The sequence below is a fragment of the Peromyscus eremicus genome, chromosome 7 (assembly GCF_949786415.1).
Source record: "Peromyscus eremicus chromosome 7, PerEre_H2_v1, whole genome shotgun sequence".
NCBI lineage: Eukaryota > Metazoa > Chordata > Mammalia > Rodentia > Cricetidae > Peromyscus > Peromyscus eremicus.
Genome location: NC_081422.1, coordinates 100,029,721 through 100,051,036, shown reverse-complemented (window position 1 = coordinate 100,051,036; position 21,316 = coordinate 100,029,721). Strand labels below are relative to the sequence as shown.

The 21,316-nt window shown below is 44.7% G+C and overlaps 2 protein-coding genes across 3 annotated transcripts in view; one reads left to right on the top strand and one right to left on the bottom strand.

Moving 5' to 3' along the window:
* Positions 1-5,429, top strand: part of Col6a6 (collagen type VI alpha 6 chain) — a 142,633-nt gene extending 137,204 nt beyond the window's left edge. Inside the window, exon 37 of the mRNA XM_059268521.1 lies at positions 4,088-5,429. Within this exon, the coding sequence (XP_059124504.1) occupies positions 4,088-4,280 (193 nt within the window). The 3' untranslated portion in view covers positions 4,281-5,429. The remainder of the gene's footprint in view (positions 1-4,087) is intronic.
* Positions 5,430-7,210: 1,781 nt separating this feature from the next.
* The window catches only part of Pik3r4 (phosphoinositide-3-kinase regulatory subunit 4), a 56,730-nt gene continuing 42,624 nt past the window's right edge, over positions 7,211-21,316 (bottom strand). For both annotated transcript variants that reach the window (XM_059268520.1, XM_059268518.1), the window contains exons 15-20: positions 18,130-18,341; positions 13,113-13,244; positions 9,779-9,879; positions 8,780-8,868; positions 8,436-8,544; positions 7,211-7,833 (exon numbers count right to left, since the gene is read on the bottom strand). In XM_059268520.1, the coding sequence (XP_059124503.1) occupies positions 7,663-7,833; positions 8,436-8,544; positions 8,780-8,868; positions 9,779-9,879; positions 13,113-13,244; positions 18,130-18,341 (814 nt within the window). In that variant the 3' untranslated portion in view covers positions 7,211-7,662. The remainder of the gene's footprint in view (positions 7,834-8,435; positions 8,545-8,779; positions 8,869-9,778; positions 9,880-13,112; positions 13,245-18,129; positions 18,342-21,316) is intronic.

Below are 21,316 nucleotides of genomic sequence, written 5' to 3'. Positions count from 1 at the left end.
CAGTAGAAAAAGGAAACTTCGAAGATGAGGCATGGGCTCAGTGAAGCCTTTGCCTTGCAAACACTGAGGACCTGCCTTTGGATCTCTAGAACCCACAGACGAGGCAGGTGCAATGGCTCCTGGAAGCTCATAGGCTACTTACTACCAGCCAGTGAGAGACCTTGTCTCATACAAATGGTGGACGCTGCGTGGGGAGCAACTCCAGAGGCTGCCCTCTGACTTCCACGTGTGCATCTATGGGTGCATATACACACACGCAGGAACATACATATAAATGCAGCAAAAACAGCAAAGAAACAGATTTTAATATGTTTGACCCTTTTGAGAAAAAGGTACCAGGGCTAGGCTTAAAAGTAGTTGCCAATCTAATGATTTAAAAAACAAGATTTTTAATTATATGTATGTATCTCCATGGTGGGTATGTGCACATGAATGTGGGTGCCCTCAGAGGTCAAAGGCGTTGGATCCCTAAAGCTAGAGTAAGACAGGTGAGCTGCCCTACATGGGTACTGAGAAATGAACTCTGCCATCTCTCCAGCTAGTTTTTTCCTTAACAAAACTAAGAAATGGGACGTAAAATAAAGGAGGGGTAAAAGGGAGGGAGAATGAAATACAGTTGAGATAACCAAGCCTTGAGAACAGTACACTTTAGACTCAAAGGAAATCTCTTGCAGGGAGTCACTGTCCTTTAGGGAAGTGGTCACTGGATGGTGGGTTGCCCAGGTCCCAGTGGATGGCTGCACACCCGTCTGCATGTAGACAGCACTATTTGGACTCAGGGTTATTAAGAACAAAAAAGGACATTAAGTTGGGAAAGAAATGGGATGGGGTACTAGAGGAAACTAGAGAGTGGTGGTAGATGAATATGATAAAATGCATTGTATAAATACATGACAATTTTAAGTTTTAAGAGAATCTCATCACTTCACACCCCCAACTCCTTTCAAATCCTCCCTCCCAAATTCATGACTTATTGCTACACAAATATACACGTGTGTATGTGCACATGCGTATATACACGTGTATACAACCTCTAGGTCCATTTAGCCTTGCCCATATGTACATGTGTCCAGGGTTGATCATTTAGGATTGGACAACCTATATGGGAACTTGTCCCTGGAGGAAGCGGTTTCTCCCTCTCTCAGAAGCTGCTGACCACCTGCAGCTCTTCCCCTAAGCATGGCAGCGAGTGTATTTTGTCCGTCCGTGCTGGCATTCAACTGGTGTTACCATCATGCCGGACTTGCTCATGCAAACGTGCCACTGAGAGAGCATGGGTGCATTTCCTTGTCATGTCTAGGGGACACTCTGTAGCAGCAGGCACCCTGGTCCTCTGGCTCTTAAAGCCTCTCCACCCTCTTTCCCAAGGTTCCCTGCGAGGTACAGGGATTGCGCTGCAGATGTACCTGTTGGGGTTGGGGACCTCACGGACTTACTATTCTCTGCATTTGAAGAGCTGTGGATCTGTACAGTCATCTGTTACAAAAAGAATCTTCTTTGGTGAGGGTTAAGAGTTACACTTATTGGTATAAAGATAAGTATTTAGGTTAGGAATTGTGTTAGTTTAGGGAAATGGCAGTAGAATGTTCTCTTCTGGAATCTATGACCTCTCCAGCCATGGGGAGTTGGCCAGGTTTCCAGTAATACGTGTGAATTCTCTCCCATTGAGCAGGCCTTAAGTTCAACTAGATAGCTGTTGGTTATCTAACAAAAGGGGTCATTATTGTACCATTGGGGATACCTTGTTGGTCCAGTCATTTAGTTCATAGGCTTTACACTGGGTAGGACTACCGATTGCTCTTATCCCTTGGCTGCTTGCATAGCACCTTTTAATACTGAGAGCTGCTCTTCAGGCAGGCTGCTTCCAAATCAGTTCCAGCCAAATTCCTCCAAGCAATAGGCCCTTACCTTCAAGTTTCCAAAGGCAACCATGGGCAATGGCAGTAGCTCATATTGTTACAAAAACTTGTATTCTTCTGACCAACAACCTGAAGCAGACATTTCCCAAGCCTGACACTGAGGTTTTTGCCAGATGGAGTATGGCTCTTGGGGATAGTACCATTACCTCATATAGTGACCCGTATACACATACATGTATATTTTTAAGTACACTTATGAAATGTTTCTATATGGCCATTTCAAAACTCTTTAGTGTTGTTCTCTTTCCTCCTCTATCTCTGTATTATCACTCCCCAGTTAAAGTCCACCCCCATTTTCCCATCGCCCCCTCATAACACCTGACTATCCTCCCCTCCCATGATAAATCATGTTCTCTCAGTTTTTTTTTTTTTTTTTGGTTTTTCAAGACAGGGTTTCTCTGTGTAGCTTTGCGCCTTTCCTGGAACTCGCTTTGGAGACCAGGCTGGCCTCGAACTCACAGAAATCCGCCTGGCTCTGCCTCCCGAGTGCTGGGATTAAAGGCGTGCGCCACCACCGCCCGGCTTAAATCATGTTCTATGCATACAGACAACCGTGACTTGGGAAAATCGATTTGTAATATTCAGTGTGGAAATGAAGAGAATACAACAGGAGCAAACCCGGGTAGATGTGAGGAGAATGTACTAATGCTGGTGCTGAGCCACGGCTGCTGTTCCACGGCTGCTGTTCCACGGCTGCTGTTCCTATGCCTGGACGCTAGATCACCTTTGTATGTCCCTGACAGCATAGCTGCGAAAGACTGAGGGACACCATGAGCTGAGTTCAGAAGCCCAGGCAGAGCCAGTCTGTGGGGGACATGGTCTTCACTGTTTTCTCACCTCATCTTCGTAGAAGAAAGAAAAAGAGCACATGCGTGGTGAGGCATGGGGTAGGGGTGTGCATACGCTGGAGAAACAGAAAATTTACATTTTTTCCCCTGTATTTTCACATTGTGCTCATCCTCTACACACTGATGTTTGTAAGAGAGGTTGGGTATCTCTTACAGGTAGTGCGGTAGTAGTTTGTAAGAGAGGTTGGGTATCTCTTACAGGTAGTGCGGTAGTAGTTTGTAAGAGAGGTTGGGTATCTTTTACAGGTAGTGTGGTAACAGTAAAGTAGTAGATGAAAACGAATTCCACAGTTCTGATCTTGACCTTTGGTTCTCTTGAATTCTTCTCCTGACCACAGTTCCAAGAATCCTGAATTCTCAATGTCTTAAGTAGAACTCCAATTCAGTGCAAGTAACACTGACCTTAGTCATAGGAATGGGGGTCTACAGCTGTGGCTGTCACTGTCACCTCCTCACATGGCATTGGCATCTGCACTAAGTGAGAACCACGGTAGTGTGACCCGAGGACTGCAGTTGTTGCTCCAGCTTCTTGCTGTTGGGGGTCCTCCTAACCTCAAGACTTTTTATGCACCTGACAAACAGAGCTCTATTGGGATCTGTCTGCCTCCCACGGGGCAGATAGCAGGCATCGGGGTGTACAGTTGGATGGGGGATGGAGAGTGGCATCCACTCGGCCTGTCACTGGACAAACCCTTGAGGAGGGCTATGGGAAGTGGCACTGTCCCCTGCAACTTATCCTGGGTAGCAGAAGTGTGGCGCGCAGGTCACAGAGTTGTCCATAAGCCACTGAAGACTCTGACCTAGCCAAGAGTTATGAGGAAGATAAAACGTGCCGTTTATAGTGAGGCCCATCTGAACCCAAATTTCAATAATTAGCAAGACCAACAGCATAAAGATCCAGATGGAACATGCTCCATGAAGAAATTATGATGCTGGAATTACACCTCTGCATACTTTGAGATGTTAAATTTGTCAGTTTCTGCTAGGCCAGTGGTTCTCAACCTGTGGGTCGTGACCCCCTTGCGGTTGCATATCAGATATCCTGCATATCAGATATTTATGATTCATAACAGCAGCAAAATTACAGTTATGAAGTAGCAATGGAATAATGGAATTGGTTGGGGGGGTCATCATAACATGAGAAACTGTATTAAAGGGCCGCAGCATTAGGTTGAGAATCACTATGATAGGCCAATGTAAATCTCCACTAATTTTTAGAACTTACCCTGAAGGGGGTGCAGTGAGGAAGAAAGGTAAATGTGGAGCCAGGAGGGCTGGAAGGGCTTGCCTCACACACTGTTCTCTTCTTTTGCTGTGCAGCTTTGTCCCGGGACCACAGAAAGCTATCCTCAAAGACCACGCACCAGAGGCAGCAAAGCTCTTTCAAGATAAAAAGCGTCTTTCAAGCACATGGAGAGGGGGCAGAGATGCTATTTCAAGGCTTTCCAGAAACCCATTCCATACCTTTAAACACGGGAAAGTGATAAAAGCTGCATCCGCACATGGCAAATGAAGCAATCCAACAATTTAGGGATTAGCCATGGTCTGACTCTGAACTTAGAACCAAATCCACTCCTGAACTCCGAGCTGCTTAGCCAGGTTGCGCACCAGCATCTGGATGGCTGCTCCGAAGGGCAGAACAAGCCTGTGGCTGTAGGCGATCAGGTACCTCAACCCCCTACACTCACGGTGTTAAGGTCTATCTTGTAGGTTTACTTGATGACTCCGGACCAATTCCAGCACTCTGAGAATAATAGTTAGGAACTATTACCACTAGGAGATGGAAGAATGAAAGATGTGTTTTGAAAAGTTGAACAGAGACCTAATTTTGAAGTTGGTTTCTTTACAGTGTATGCACGTGGCTATAGGCCAATGTAAACTCTTTTCATTTCAAGCCTCTGTTATTTTCCAAACCGCCATTTTAATGTTCATCTGTTTAATCAAACATCTTTAACATTGTGGAGTTCTCAAACAGTTACCCTAGAAATTGATGCTGTTTGCATGTCATGGTTTTGGAACTCTGACCGTCCCGACTTCCACTTCAGCACGGCACTGTCTTGGTAGACTGGCTGGCTTGGGGCAGCCTTGTGCCTGAAGGTTGCCTCTGGCCTTCTAAAATAGTGTGGTCTGGTAAGAAGCAGAATGACTCTCTCCAGCTCTCACTCTTCCTAAACTCACCGAGAAAGTCACCAATTCTCCAGGAACCCAAGTCATACTTCTGGGCCTAATGTTTTATAGAGAACTTCTGCCAAGCTGTCTCAGTGGATCTCTGCTTTTTTTCCCTTGCTATGGTCATTTATTACTTTGTACTAATCCAATTTGTTCCTTAGACAAGAAGAGTGACAACATACAGTGTCGGAACTTGGGCTCAGAGTTCCTTTACCCACTGAGCAGCACCAAGCAGGGCTGGCAGAGCTCAGAATGAAGCTTAAATGGCACTGAGCTTGTGGGGAAAGTGGGGGTGTAAGAAAATCCTTGAAATTTTGGTTTATCAAATGCCAGAGACTAGAGTAAGTCAGCAGGAAGTCTTAGAGTCCAGCCTCTCAAGCATTCCATCATGCTTTGTCTCCTCATCCCCATCTGTGTCTTTATTCTTAGGAGGAGGGTATTTTTAACAACTAAACATCAGAGCAGCACTATGTTGAGGCCTACTACTCAGACCTTACCTACTACTCAGGTCACAGCCGCCTCTCCAGTTAGCAGTGATGCTCGCTGCCAGGCGAATGTCCGTCTTCAGAATGGAGGATGTGATTGGATGTGTGGGAAGTAGCTACTACACCAGAGGCCCATAGAGAGGTCAGATTTTCTTTTCTATACTTCTGTTCAGGAAATCTGGAAGGACGAGCCATGTGCAGTATTTTTCTTTAAAACCCTTTGTGCCACCATTCCTGGGGCAACTGCACGGAGACAGCTCCCAGAACCTTCTGAGGAGCAAGAAGCCCAGGAGTAACTGTCAGTTTGTACTCAGGTGCACATCAGCTTCATGTATCCTAAGGTGCTTAGAGGCTCAGGAAAACTGTATGTTTCATCACAGGAAGTTGCTGAGCAGTATTTAAGAGGTATCTTAAAAGCAGGGACTTTTCTGACTGACTTTAGTTGAACACAGACACTTTACTTATTGTTGGAGATACTTTGAAAATGTATTTTCTTCTGTGTTGGTAAGTATAGTACATTGTTAAAACTTGCTTGGTGATTAAAATTATTTTAGCATCTTGGGTCATATTTTTAATCCTTCACAGACTAAGGGTCTGAAGAAAGCAGCCAATAATTCATTTTTTGAAAAGTCAGTCCCTGGCATTAGGGTGAGTCAGCAGTTAAGATCTCCTTCAGAGAGCTGGAGTTTAGTTCCCAACACTCCAACTGGGTGGCTCACAGCTGCTTGCAGCTCCAGGGGATCAAATGCCCTCTTCTGAACTCCCAGGGTACCGCACATACACATTTGTGTTTGTGTAGACAAACAAAAATTAAAAAATTTAAAACCCCAAATTCCTAGATTTATGACTTCTGTCTCCAAAAAGTAGAAATTGGAAAAAACTAAGCTGACCCTAAATTTAGTAAGGCTGTGTTTAAATCAAGAAACACAATAAGCATGACTGGTACATCTTGGCTTAAAAATAATTGTAACTGACTGCAATGGATCTGCCTGCCTCCCATTATCTCTAAACTAAGCTGTCCGACTGTAATAGTACCAGTTCAGGAAAATAAACTTCTTTCAGAGAGGGTCATTTGTGGGATGGGGAAGTAAATGGAGAGCGAGGCCAGGTCTGTCAAGCATTCCTTGATCCAACAGCTCCATGCCCGAGGTCCATTCTCCATTGGACACTTACACACCAAACAACTCCCGAGCCCCTATGACTCTCTGAATGGTGGCAGCACACAAGATGTACTTCCAAAGTCTACAACTCCAGGCAGAGCCAACACTGCCAGCTTTGACCCGAATGACTGGTATTTTCTCACACTTCTGCAGTCTAAGCCATCCAGAAACTGGGTTGAATCCTGGACTGACATGGAAAGTGTCAGGAACCAACTGGGGTACATCACTGTGCAGTGTGTTTATCTACTCAGCTGTGTTTAGCCTCAAGTAACTAATTTCCAATAGTATTCTAAACACCATAAACCGTTTCTAATCGAAGAGAGTAAAATGTGAAGAGAATTGGGTCTGCATAGAAATCTGTCAGCTCCCAAAGTTTTACCTGGAACATTCTCTTTTTCAGCATTTAGTAACTAATTCTCATTGGAAAATGGAAGCTGAAGGGGATTTTTGGTAGAGCCTGTAACAGTGATGGCCAGGCAGGGTCTCACTGCTCTCAAGCTGATACACAGGAACTCAACTGTAGTGGACAGCAGCCTGAGTTGTCTGCAAGGTAGGAAGCCAGGAGCAAGAATCCTGTCCTGCTTCTGTTTACTACTGTAGTACCGCCCCAAACAAACCCCAACTCTCAGGAAGCTTGAATAGCTTTACTTGCAGTTTGAACAGCATTTATAATAACAAAAGTGTTTACATAATAGCTTACAATTACTTTCCATACAAAATAAACTGACATTATAGTCATCTTCACTTTTTACACTTCTCACCTGTTCCATATACAGTGAGGACTTCCAGATTGTACTCTGGCCAACTCTTCAGAAATGCACATGAATAAACTCACCATGTCATCCTTAACCACTGTGGCTGGGATTTGTTTAGCCATGAAACAGTAATACACTTCAAAATCATGTTTTGTTTTGTTTTTCTGGAGCTGAGGACCGAACCCAGGGCCTTGCGCTTGCTAGACAAGCACTCTACCACTGAGCTAAATCCCAACCCCCCATGTTTGTTCTCTAGAAATCCTTTTTTTCTTTTCTTGAATTATGGTACATTTAGAATTTTTACATTTTATACACGTCAGAAGGATTTATTTCCACACCTTCACAATCCCGTCTCTAGAAGCAGTCACGATGAAGCCCTGAGTTGTCTGGAAGGTAGCAATATCTGTGATGATGTCATGATGTCCCACAGGAAGAGACTCTGGGCCCCTTCGAGGGGTGTCATCACTTGGTCCTACCTTCTGCTTATTCTGAATTTCCTGTGTAGTGGGTAGAAGTCAAAACAAAGGCCTGAGGTTAAACCTGTGCCATGTTCTACCTCTTGACAATATTCCTGTGGCTGGGAAGTTAACCCCTGTTTAAAGTCACCATGCAGCAGAGTCCAAAGTGACCTTCTAGGTTCCCAGTCATCAGAGTGCATGAGTAGCCACTATAAATGGGTCAGCATATTAACAAGGAAAGAATAGAGATATATACTTGATATTCTAGCATTTTTAAATACTCCTATGGAACACCTACTCTGGCCAGCACATCTGATATTCTCTAGGTCAATAACACATGCTTTGGAGGTCAACAGCCAGGCTGGGGTCTCCATTTCCTGTTTATTAGCTATGTGATCTGGGACAAAAGACTTCCCTGTTACTAACCTCCTCACCTGTAAAAGCAAAGTAGTATTTCCTGGGCTTTTTTATACTGTGATAAAAGTTCACTTCTGAAGCTGACAGTCACGTGCAGGGTGCACACACCTATACTCCCATCACTCCGGGGAGAAGCAAGGACAGTGAACTGAGCTATGTGGCCAGATCCTGCCTCCCTGTCCACTCTTCCCACCCACACACAGAAACGAAACCGAGTCCCGTACCTGGACGACTTCAGTGCCTTCTATTATCTTCCTGTAGTAGGACACAGATGGAGAACTAGTACTTCCTGCTACAACATAAGACCTTTCTGGGGAAACCAAGTCCCAGAACCTAGGGGAGAAGGAATAAATAACAGATCTACAGTTAATATTACTGGCTTACACAAAAAGGATTGGTTAATGTATCAGGAAAAGATTTTTCTAGAATCAATAGCATAACATTAATAGCTGTCTGGCAAGGTACTGATGGGTTTAACAGTACACGGCCAATACCTAGAACAACCTCTTTTATAAACCGAAGCATCCTTTCATGTTTTAAACCTGAAGCATTCTCTGAGACACTGCACCTTATTTTCATGTCTGAGCCAGCTGTTAACAGGATAGGATTTCCATCTGCAGGACTGCAGTAGATGCCATGAACACTGTGAGGCGAAGGCTTGAAAGAAACAGACAAGCAGTCAAATAAAAGACATCAGCGTAGTCCAGAAATGACTATCATTTTTAGTAGAAGTGAGTTAACTGTCGACATCTGACCTGTGAATGGTCACACCCTTTTCTCCTGCGGGAACTTGAGGACCTGACTGACTGCCCGGAAGGGCTGCAGGTGTAGCTCAGGGTAGAGTGCTTACACAGCACACGCGCACACACACACGGCCCTGAGTTCAATCCCCAATGTCCCCTCATCCAAAAAAAGACCCTCGGGCTGAGCATAGCGGTGCACACCAGTAGTTCCAGTGCTCTGGGAAGAAGAGGCTAGAGCGTCACCAGCTCAAGGCCAGCCTGGGCTACACACTCAGACCATAACTTCAGGACTATTTTGCATAAGACCTAATTAAGCGGGGGTCAAACCTTTCCTACGTTTGGCTTACTTGTCAAGATACTCCTGGCAACATGACCAATAGACAAATCTATCCCAAGCACCACTCATACAAGGTACAGATGCTCAATACTATCTCTAATCTAGAAAAGTGGTTGTTCACCCTTATGGCCTGACCAGAAGCTACAGCTCACTGCTACACCCAGCATCACAAGAGGACCAGAGCACAGGTCACTCACTAGTCTGGGAAAAGATCAAAATTCAAAGTTCATTTTCTAGTGAATGCATATTGCTTTTACACCATCATGTAGAGACAAAAGCCCTGCAGGGGACCCTGCAGACATAAGACTGCATTCATTAGTGGGCTGTGCTCGATTTCTATCTACAGGAGCTCCAATGTGGGATCACAAACATCCAATGGAGCAGACCCAGCAATGTCTAATTTGTGTTTTCAATAACACGAACTAACTAAGAAACTCATGAGAAAGCATGCTCAGGATGGAGGTGACAGTAAACGCCGGTGACAAACCTGTAATTCCGAAAGTGGTGGCGCACTGCTGGCCCAGAGAGTCAGTCTCCTGTCCCCAGTCTCCATGTCCCACATGGAGACCTCATTGTTGCCCTGAACAGCTGACAGACAAAGACAAGAACTGTTAGCTCTTCCTTCACATCTTGGTAGCAAACGCAAGGCAGCCTGTTTCTATTCCATCCTGCAAGAAATACTAAAATCCTTAAAATAACAGCACAACTCACCACCAGCTTGGGTGAGTGGAAAAAATTGTTCTTGATAGCAAGTATATATACTGCACTCCACCCAGGGCTTGAAGAGACTATGGAATGGAAAGGCAAATCACACAGATTTCCCCTCAAGAATCTACAGCATAAATAAAGGAAAAAGAAAAGACACATGGAAACAGCATATCTCGTGGGCTGAGGCAAAACACCCACACAGACCCAAAAAGGCCGGACAGATGGAGCAGCAGGTGCCTGTTTGAGGCAGAATGAACTGAGGAGGCAAAAATTCACGGTGTTTTGATCTAACTGAAGGATATTTGTGACAGAGTAGAGGCGGCTAAAGAGTAGAAACCATGGGCCTGACAGAATCTGTCCCTTAGGTACTGTGCTGGGGGAGTGACAATATCCCAGGATTCATTATCGACGTCTACAGAGCTGGCACTATTCACAGTGAGCATTGTCCTGGGTACTGGGGGAAATATGCAGGGAATCCCCTATTACAGGGAGTTTCCACTCTAGTGGGAATACTAAACAGAAAGACGCAAAAGGAGCAGAGGGACGGAACCAATCAGCGAGGCAAACGCAAACCCAGGGGGTGACGGGAGAAAGCACAGGAGTGAATGTTTCTCTCAAGTTTGGCCTGTATGAATCACACCAGGCTCTTGTACCACCCGGCTTCGACCTGTAGCAGTCTAAAAATAAAATGGCCCCCAAACAGTTTAAGGTCCTACTCCTGAGAACCTGTAAATGTTACCTTAAATGACAAAGTGACTGCAAAGACAGAACTAAGGACCTTGAGAGGGGTGAATTATTCAGGATCATCCAGTGGGCCCTAAATACAACCCAAGCACGCCTGTAAGAGGGAGGCGGACTCATGATCAACAGAATGGGCCTCGGTGCTGTTTCCGCTCGGAAGAGGGGACATTAGCCAAACGGTGTAGGAAGAGAAGCAGGAAAAGCAAGCAATGGAGTCTCATCCAAGCTCCAGTGTGGTCCTGACACACACTGACTCCACCCACAGAACACAGCTCAGACTTCTAACTGCAGAACCAGTTTTAAGTCACCAAATGTGAACAGCACTGATAGGAGGGGGAGGGGAAAAGATCGCCTACCCTCACTGTATCCCTCACTGTATCCTGAATCACAGTTTGGGATGAGGAGATGGCTCAGAGGGTAAAAGCACTTGCTGTTACACCACCTGATGACCCAATTGGTCCCCAAACTCAAGTAAAGAGCCAGATGCAGTGGTGCACATCTGTAATCCCAGCATTCGTACAGCCAGATGGTAGATGAAGACAGGAGAATCACTTAGAAACTCTTAAGGCAGCTAGCCTAGAGTATGTAACTCAGCAGCAGAAACACGAATGACCCTGCCTCAAAAAGAGAGAAGTGACTGGAAAATTGTCCTCTGACCTCCACATGTGCTCAGGTGCATGGGAGCCTGCTCATGCACACACACACCCATTATTCCTCTCAAGGTGGCTTTGCTAGTCAACATCTTTGTAAACTCCAGTAACCAGACCCTCACAACAACAACTGCCACACTCTACCACTAAGCACACGTCTTCTGTGAGGCCTCTCTACCCACACCTGTGTACAAGAACCTTTAGAAAGAAGCTTGCCTTGCTGGGATCCTGACCGGATGGAAAAGCCACATAAAGCCATTTGGACCACGGTAGAGTTTGGCGTTTCTAGGTGTATTAGCCTGTTTATCCGTTGCTATGACCTGAGCAAAGTGACTCCGGGGTTTATTCTGACTCATCGTCTCAGTTCACCACGGCAAGGAGGGGAGAGGCAGAACCCGGTAGCTCGTATCACAGTGGCCAGGGAATAGCTGTGCTGGCTGGCTCTCTCCTCTCCCCACTTTTATCCCACTGGGTTCCAGAGTGTGGACTGTATATGAGAAAGAGGAGGACAGATGAAAACCCTAAAATGATCAACTTAGGTGTGCTGCCAGACTGAAGTGTCGTCTCCAGTTCTTATGAGGTATTTTCAACTATACTTTACAGATAAGGTAATTAATTTCAAACATCTGTCCAAGTGAGGCTGGAGAATGGCTCTGTAACCAAGAGCACTGGCTGCTTTTCCAGGGACCCAGGTTTGATTCCTAGACTCACAAGGCAGCTTACAACTGTCCCTAACTCTAGTCCCTGTGGCATGAATCTTAAAGAGTCTTATTAATAAAAACAAACCCAGGGCCTGGTATTGGGGTGACTGCTGGAAGATCAGAGAAGCAGAACAAGCCACAGCCACCTCACCTAGCCAACTTCTCAGCTGATCCTGTTTCCTCAGACTGGAAGCCTCTGAGTCCTCAGATGGAATGAATCTCAGCTGAACTGCTGCTCAAAAGCCTAAAAGCTTAACTAGCTCTAGTTCCTGGTCCTCACACCTTAAATACCTTTCTGCTTCCTGCTATCACTTCCTGGGATTAAAGGTGTGAGTCACCATGCCTGGCTGTTTCCAGTGTGGCTTTGAACTCACAGAGATCTGATGGATCTCTGCCTCCCAAGTGATAGGATTAAAGGCATGTGCCACCATTTTCTGGCCTCTATGTCTATCTAGTGGCTGTTCTGTTCTCTGACCCCAGATAAGTTTATTAGGATGCACAATATATTGGGAGACACAATATATCACAAGTCCCTGGTGATATGACACCTTCTTCTGGCCTCCAAGGGCACTGCACACATAGGGCACACAGACAGGCATGCAGGCAACACACCCACACACATTAAAGATAGCTCCGGAACCCATACCAGAGCACTGAGTGACCAGTGATGGAAAGGTAGGGCACATGTGAGAAACACAGATGCAGATCAGAAAGAATGGCTGCTGAAGAGGAGCCCACAGCTCTTCCTCCTGACATTTCCAGGAAGATGCTGGCAGTTTTAACCAAAGTAGGGAACATGAGTTTGAAAGAAATAAAAGATGAGAGATGGAGGAAGAAAGGAATGGAGAATGGTGGTACCAGTTGATGGTGCTAGTTCTGAACTTAAAACATAACGGTGGGCCGCTTCCATATGAACAGAGTCAAGCACTTGGCTCATATGTGAAAGAAAAACTTGAAGAGCAAGGGTCTCAGCAACAACACACAATGTAATTCCCAACCTCGATGTCAGCCTGCATCTTACCTGCGATCACCCAGGACTGGGACAAGGGGTGCATGGAGAGGCGCCGGATGCGAGCTCTGGAGGGATGACAGTGACTGGAAATCGGCAACTGGAACCTCATGTCCCAACACGCCATGGTACCGCTGCTCGTGCCTCAAGTTTAAAAGGCACAAACCATTAAAATCTAAGCAAAGACACAATGCTGCATTTACAACAATGGCCAACAGTGCTGCCTTTGGATGAATACATTTTTAGATTTTTCATTAAGACAGGGTCTCTCTATGTTTCCCTAGTTGGCCTGGAACTTGTTATGTAGACCAGGCTGGCCTCAAAATCACAGAAATACACCTGCTTCTACCTTCCTAGTACTAGGATTAAAGACATGCACAACCATACCCAGCCTGGATAAGGTGTTTTAGAACTGCCCTAGTCACTGAGAAAAAAGGCTTTGTTGCCAGGCCTGGTGTCACAGACCTATTATAATCTCAGCTATTCTGGAGGCTGAGGCCTGCCTGAGCTACAGAGCAAGTTCAAGACCAGCCCGGGCAACTTGGTGAAACTATGCTTCAAGATAAAAACTGAAAACAGGATTGTGGCCATAGCTCAACAGTATAACACTTGCCTAGTGTCCATAAGACCCTGGAATCAGGAAAGGGAAGAAAAAAGGCTTTGCTTCCATGAGGCTTTCTCCCCAGTTTCAAACAGCAGCCATGGTTGCCAAGTAACAGCCATAAAGTGCTTATCCTAATGTATTATAGTACTGTCTAACGAAGGTAAATTCAAAATGAATAATTCACTAAGTACTGGTGCTGTTATTAACTGCCAAAGGCACCCACAAAACCAGAAGCTGTGGAGAAGATGAAACTGAATTTGGTGAGCCAGAACATTCAGACTGCCTGAGAGCAGCTCCATCTTCCCTGATTCCTAGTGATCACTGCAAAGTCCAAAGTGGTAGCAGCTTTGTGCTGTCATTAGACTCCAATCAGCTCCAAAACATCTGCAGACAGGACAGGTGTAGGTGTCCAACCACCGCAGAAAAATGGGCGAGTGCCCACACAAGCTCCCCATGGCATCCTAAACTCTAAGAAGAATGGCGGACCCTGTGACCAAAGAACAGTGTCTGTCCCAGCACTGAGCAGCTGAGCAGAGTACATTCCTGGGTTGGTCTCCAACTCCCCAAGAGAGATGGGCAGAAGGACAGTGAGTCCCTCCATCTCTTCCCCACACCCCATGACGATGATGACAACAGCCACAGGTGGCGTCAGTGCCCTCCCCAAAGCTGCTCAGTCGCCGAAGCCACCACTGTCCTTCTCAAACTTGCTGGCTGTACACCACCTCCCCTTCCGCAGTGCTCGGGGTGTCATGACGACAGTGTAAACTAAGGGACCCAGGAACCTAACTGCAAGTGCAGAGAACCTTGCCTTTTCTAGGTATGAGAGAAAGGAGAAAATGTGGTACCTTCAAGGAGCATATTCAAGGCACCATGCAGGAGGGACCTGGGGATATATGTCTATTAGAGTGTTTGCCTAGCACACAAAGTTCTGCTTCCATGCCCAGTACGACATGAGCCAGACACTGTAGCATGAATCTTAAAAGTTCTTATTAATAAGATCAAGCCCGGGGCCAGTTATTGGGGTGAATGCTGCATGGTCAGAGAGACAGAACAAGCCACAGCTAACCTCACCTGGCCAACTTCTCAGCTGGTCTTGTTTCCTCAGACTGGAGGCCTCTGAGTCCTCATCCAGAATGGCTCTCAGCTGAACTGTGCTACTAGAAGCCTGAAAGCTTAACCAGCCAAATGCTTCTAGTTTCTGGTCCTCATACCTTATATACCTTTCTGCTTTCTACCACCACTCCCTGGGATTAAAGACTTGCTTTCTGGGATTAAAGGCTTGATGAGTCAGCATGCCTGTCTGTATCCTTGAACTCATGGATTTCTGCCTCTGGAATGCTAGGATTAGTGTGCTACCACTGCCTATCCTTTATGTTTAATATTGTGGCTGCTCTGTCTCTGACCCCAGATAAGTTTATTAGAATGCACAATATTTGGGGGAATACAATACCACAAGACACTGCGTTACCCAGTACTTGGGAGAGAGAGGCAGGAAGAGCGAAAGTTCAAGGTCATTCTTAGATATTGTAGATCAGCCTGGATACATTAGGACCCTGTCTCAAATATAAAAGAAAACACACAACACCACAGGGAAAATGTGACTTTTGAAAACAGGAAAGGGGGAAGAAGGTGGTGAGAAGCAGTTCTAAGGCCAAACAGTATAAGGGACTTTAGTGACATACAGAACTGTCACTACAGTTAATGACAATGCACTGTGTATTCTAATTTCTGAAGGTTTTAAATATTTTTACCACAAACTATGTGAGGTGACAGATTTCCTAATTACCTGATTTAATCATTCATCATATAAACATGTGTCAAAATACCACATTGTATCCCCTAGATACAGTATTATTGCAATTAAAACTAGAATTTGTTTTTAATCAGTAATCCCACTCATGGGTATACACATTGGAAAAACGGAATTAAAGTTCCTACAAAAACCTACTTCTAAATGTTTACAGCAAATTTAACTCAGAAAAGCCCCAAACTACAAACAGTTCAATCATCCAACTGGAGCATGGGTGGTCAATACACAAATTATCTATAAATAAAATGAAAAATAATTTAAAACTCCTCATACATGAAAACAATGGAAAGCCTTACAAACTTTGTTTAGTGAAAAAAATAGCATGCACACTGTAGGATTCCGTTTCTGTGCCATTCTGGAAAGGGCATGAAGCAGTGGGGACAGACACTGGCTGAGTGGTTCTACACCGGTTAAAGACAATGACAACGATGACAACCGGGGAGGGTGTGGGAGAAGGGGCCTCACTCAGTGCTGCTGGGGGCACAAACTGGTACAGCCACTCTGCAAGTCAGTGTGGGGGCTCCTCAAAAGGCTAGAGATACATCTACCATGTGATTCAGCTATACTGATCTCGGGCAAACACCCTATAGAGACACCTGCTAATCCATGTTCATTACCGCTCTATTCCCAACAGTTAGGAAATGGAAACAGCTCTGATGTCCATGAACTGTTGGAGGGATACTGAATGTGGTACCTATACACAATGACATTGTACTCAGCTGTAAAGAAAACTGAAATTAGGAAATCTGAAGGTAAAGGGATGGAATAGAAACATCATACTTAAGTAACAGAGATCCAAACAGACAAACAGCGCATGTTCTCACTCTTACAGATCCTAGCATCAAATCTAAGAACCGCGTTATACTTGGAGCACCTCTAAATCCAGGAAACCAGAAAGGGGCCATGAGGTGGGGAGGGACATCTTGAGAGAGGGAAGACAGCAGAAGACAGGTGATGTGACAGGGAAAGAGGAATGGGTGGGTAAAGCAAAGGAGGAGCGGTGGGGACAACACACTGAGAATCTTCAGCAAGCCATGTGGAACCTGAACGTTACAGGCTCCCAAAACACACACTCATACAAGTGCTTAGTTGGAGCTGCCCCACACAGGGACAGTGCTCCCCACAGAAGCCACAGCCGGCAAGACTGTAAGCAGTCATGGAGGACCAGGGTAACACAGTGTCATGAACGCACATAGCTGTGGAAGTCTACACAGAGAAGCCAGTCAACAGTCCGTCGTGGAAAGGGGGGGGCTCGTAATGCCTACCCCTACCTGAGAAGACAGGGACAGTTGATGGCACTTAAACCATGTGGCCTCAGGGTACCCAAGCTCCAGTGGATGCCCTCTACCCAGGCACGTGGGCAGGACAACGAGACTCGGCAGTTCTTTTTTTTTTTTTTTTTTGGTTTTTCGAGACAGGGTTTCTCTGTGTAGCTTTGCGCCTTTCCTGGAACTCACTTGGTAGCCCAGGCTGGCCTCGAACTCACAGAGATCTGCCTGCCTCTACCTCCCGAGTGCTGGGATTAAAGGTGTGCGCCACCACCGCCCGGCTCAGTTCTTTTTTTTTTTAAAGGAGCATGAATTTGGGAAGGGGTGTGGGAGTGCACAGGGAGAAGTGAGAAGTGAGAATGTTCAAAATACAATGTATACATGCATGAAATTATCAAAGAGTAAACAATATGTATTGTTTTAATAATCTTAAAAACCGGTTAAAGGCTATTTTCAGAAGAATCATTTGTATTTTGTTTGTGGTAAGGGTCACACTAGAGTATGTCATTTTCATAACTTAGAAACACTTCAAAAACAAACAAAAGATAGATTAAAGATAGTACGCATCTTCAGTCTTTAGGGCAAAGGGAGTGGAAGACGGGAACACAGAAATCCATTGTTCTGCTTTCCCACTAGCCCTGTGATAGATGCTTCCGCTCACTAAATCTTCAAAGCAGCCTTTGAAGGAATTAGTCCCATTAGAAAATGAAGATGCTCCGACTCAGAGTTAAGTAGCTTGCCTGAGGTCACAGGGGTTTAAAAGTGTTGGCTCAAACTCAAATGCTGTTTTCCTTAAGTTGGAGCTTCTCCAACAGCCCAGAGAACTCCAACAATTCTTAATTGCTGTGAGTCTGAGACAAATGCTCACTGAGAACAAGAAACCGTTCTCTGTTTTATTATACTAATTTCATCCTTTCACATAATGCTTTGCTTGTGGGTTTTGTTTTTTTTTTTAATATACTTTCATGTAATTCAAGTTGGCCTTGAACTCACTATGTAGCTGAGGTGCCACTGGCCAACCACTGTAACTACAAGGGTGCACTACCCAACCACCGTGACTGCAAGGGTGTACCACCATACCCTGCTCAACTATACCCTTTATCCTACTTTGCGTGTGATGCTAGAGTATGGCCAGGGCCTTAGGCATATTAGGCAAGTATTCTCACTGAGCTACACTTCCAGCCTCATATAAGCCTAATAAAAGATAAACTGTAAGATATTCTATGACACAGTAGTTATGAAAACAAAGGGAATGGAAAAATCACCAGTAAAGACAACAGGAAAGCTGGCTTCCCCAGGATGCTACCTGCAGGTGTTGGTGGCATCCCAACACAGCGGTCGGCTTACCTATGCAGAGCCAGCACTGGTGGATGTCCACAGCAAAGGAAGTGATGAGACCTGACTTTAAGTCATGCTTTAATGTCCATGCATTGCTTGAAGACCTGAGGTCCCAGCCAACCAGAGACCCATTCACCGTGGCATAGGCAAGAACAGACTGTGCCCCAGAGTTGAAGTGATGCATGTCCACCACGCATCCATCTTCCTTCTGATCCAGAATCCTACAGAAACACAGAAGTAAATACACAAGCTTTTCCAGACACTGAAAATGGAGCACTGGTTTCCACTTGAGATAAACTACCAGCCTATCCATAGCCAAAAAAGAAAAACTGGCCAGTTGGAGTGGCACACCCTTTAATCCCAGCGCTTGAGAGGCAGAAGAAGAGGCAGAGAAAGTATGATTTCTGTGAGTCTGGGGTTGACCTATCTACATATCAAGTTCCAGGACAGCCAGAGCTGAGACCCTGTCTAAAAAGATAAAAATAAAAATTATGTGACCTCAATGAGACAATTATAGCTGACTATTTTTAAAGATAATTTCAGACTCAGAAGAGTGTAAAAAGTTTCTGAACATTTTTACTCAGTTTCTCCTCACACTGCCATCTTCTATAAACAGAATATTTACTGACACTAAGAAACCAACCTTGTTTTAATACTAATAAAATCAGCTCTTTGTGTGAAATACAAGGATTATTACAAATAGGTAGATGGCTATGCATCTTCCCCTGCATTACCTCACAGAACCAACCGTCGGGCACCTTCTAAAGTGTCCTGTCCTCTAAAGTGTCCATTTGTATCTAACTCCATCCGTCCTCTTAACTCATGGCAAAGACCAATTTTGTTCCTTCCCAGAATGTTGTATAATTGGAAACATGGGACAGATAGCCTTTTGAATCTGACATTTTTTCATTAGAAAACTTATTTCACATTCGTCAATGCTGATGCCATTGGCTAATACACTTCTTCACATTGCAAAATTCTATTCTTACTGCATGGCTATGCCAAATTGGTTTTGGGGTTTTTTGTTTGTTTGTTTGTTTGTTTGTTTCAAGCTGAGGTGCTTCTAAAACTAAAAAGAATGTCACAGGGCTGAGGTGCAGCTCAGCAGTCAAGCACTTGCCCAGCATACATGAGGACTTGCGGTTGGTCCCAGCATCACAGACACTGAAGAGGAGGGGGAAAGAACGGGAAGGGAAAAGGACAGGATTAAAAAAGTCAGTTGGTAAGTTATTTTAGTCTTGAGTCATATATACTTCGGCTGCATATCTTTTATTCTTAAAACTGCAAAAATCATTCTTACTTTCTGATCATACTGTAGACTATACTATGCTGACCTCTTCTCAGATAAACATTTATAGATATTCTACTTCTGACTATACTTCCAAATAGAAGGGTGATTTTAAAATATCAAAACATAGTCAGTTATTAAATGGTTTGTTCCATAGTATTCTTTTTTAATTGTTGTGTGAGAGTGTGTGCGCACACACGTGCACAGTGCCTTCAGAAGCCAGATGAGGCATCAGATCTCCTGGAATTGGAGGTACAGGCAGTTATGAGTGGCTTGACATGCGTGCTGGGAACTGAACATGGATCCTCTGTAATTAACTGATGAGCCATCCTTCCAGGCCAGATTCTAAAGCTTAAGAAGCATGATCACAGTTAATAGGGCTGAACGCTACAGACGGATGAGTAACTTAGGGCCAGGTTACTTTGGAACACACTAGAGTCAGGCACAGTAAAATCTAAACAATCCAGCAAGGTCTCCCGACCTAGGCAGCAAACATTTGCTTAAAGAGTAGTGTATACAGTGCAAAGTGTTGTCAACTGAGAGAACCATGCCGAGTGTGTGTCCCCTTTTATTGTCCGTCTGTGTGTCCTAGGGCACAACCATCACACAGTACAGTCTGCCAATAATTTGAATGAACTCAGTAAGTATAAAGAGTCATCCTCTGCAGAAACAATTTTAAGGAAAACGGGCAGCTACTTGCTGTTAGAAGCCATCAATATATCCTGGGCTAAAGCCACTCAAATATATTTAGTGATTATCCTGAAAATACATACTTTTTTATAAATGCAAAAGCAAAGCAAGACACACCAACAAAGATATCCTAAGTGCCCCAACAGACACTCCTGTTTACCTTAAGCTACACAAGGATCTCAAGGCAGCGTTTTACTAAATTAAAGTCTTATTCTGCTTTTTCTGGGGGGTGCACGACCTCTTCCCAGCATGCCCTTCTCAACCACCCTGCTTTAACAGACTCACTTGCCTGAAGTTGCACCTTTCAGTGTCTGTGTGCATGCACGCATGCACGCATGCACTTGTTTGGCGCATATGTGTGTGAGCACGTGAGTACACAGTGTGCATTTATGGGTCAGAAGACAATGTTGACTGCTAGTTCTCAGGCACCCGCCACATTTTGTTTGAGACAGGATCTCTCACTGCCCTGGAACTTTGGTACACAGGCAGGTTAGCTGGCTTGCAAGCTTCCAGGGATCCTCCTGTCCTCTCCATCTCACGGCACTAGGGTTACAGGCATGCACCACTTTGTATTTGGGTTCTAGAGATCTGAACTTAGGTCCCCTCGTGCCTGCAAGGGACTTGACCAATGGAGCCATTTCTCCAGTCTTTGTCCATTGCAACTTGATGCGTGCCTTCCAGGTGGGACATAACCACACTGCGCTCACACTGTCTGGGAACTTGTCTTTACCTCCCAGTAGACTACAGATTCTCAGAGAACACAATGGAGAACTGGTACGATGGCTTAGTGGGTAAAAGCACTTGCCACCCAAGCCTGACAACCTGAGTTTAATTTCCAGAACCCATAGTAGAAGGAAGAACTGACTCCTCAAAGTTGTCCTCTGACTGCTACAAATTCCCTGTGGAACCCCATGCACCCACATACACCATAATTTTTTTAACAAAAGAGAGAGAAAGAACACAATGTATCTATTTATATCTGGAATCCTTAGTATATAACAATGGTCAGTGAAAAAATGCCTGTCTTTAACTTATTTTACATAAAGTTTAATCTTTAACTATTAATTTTAATTTACAAAGATATGAGATTCGTAAACAAAACCAATCAACATTTTATTTTAGAACAATAAGCAAATTTTTGTCTAAAAAATATTATCAAATTTAGACATTTTAGTGCCAAGCAAAAGAACATGAGTTTTCTTAAATGATGAACACTCG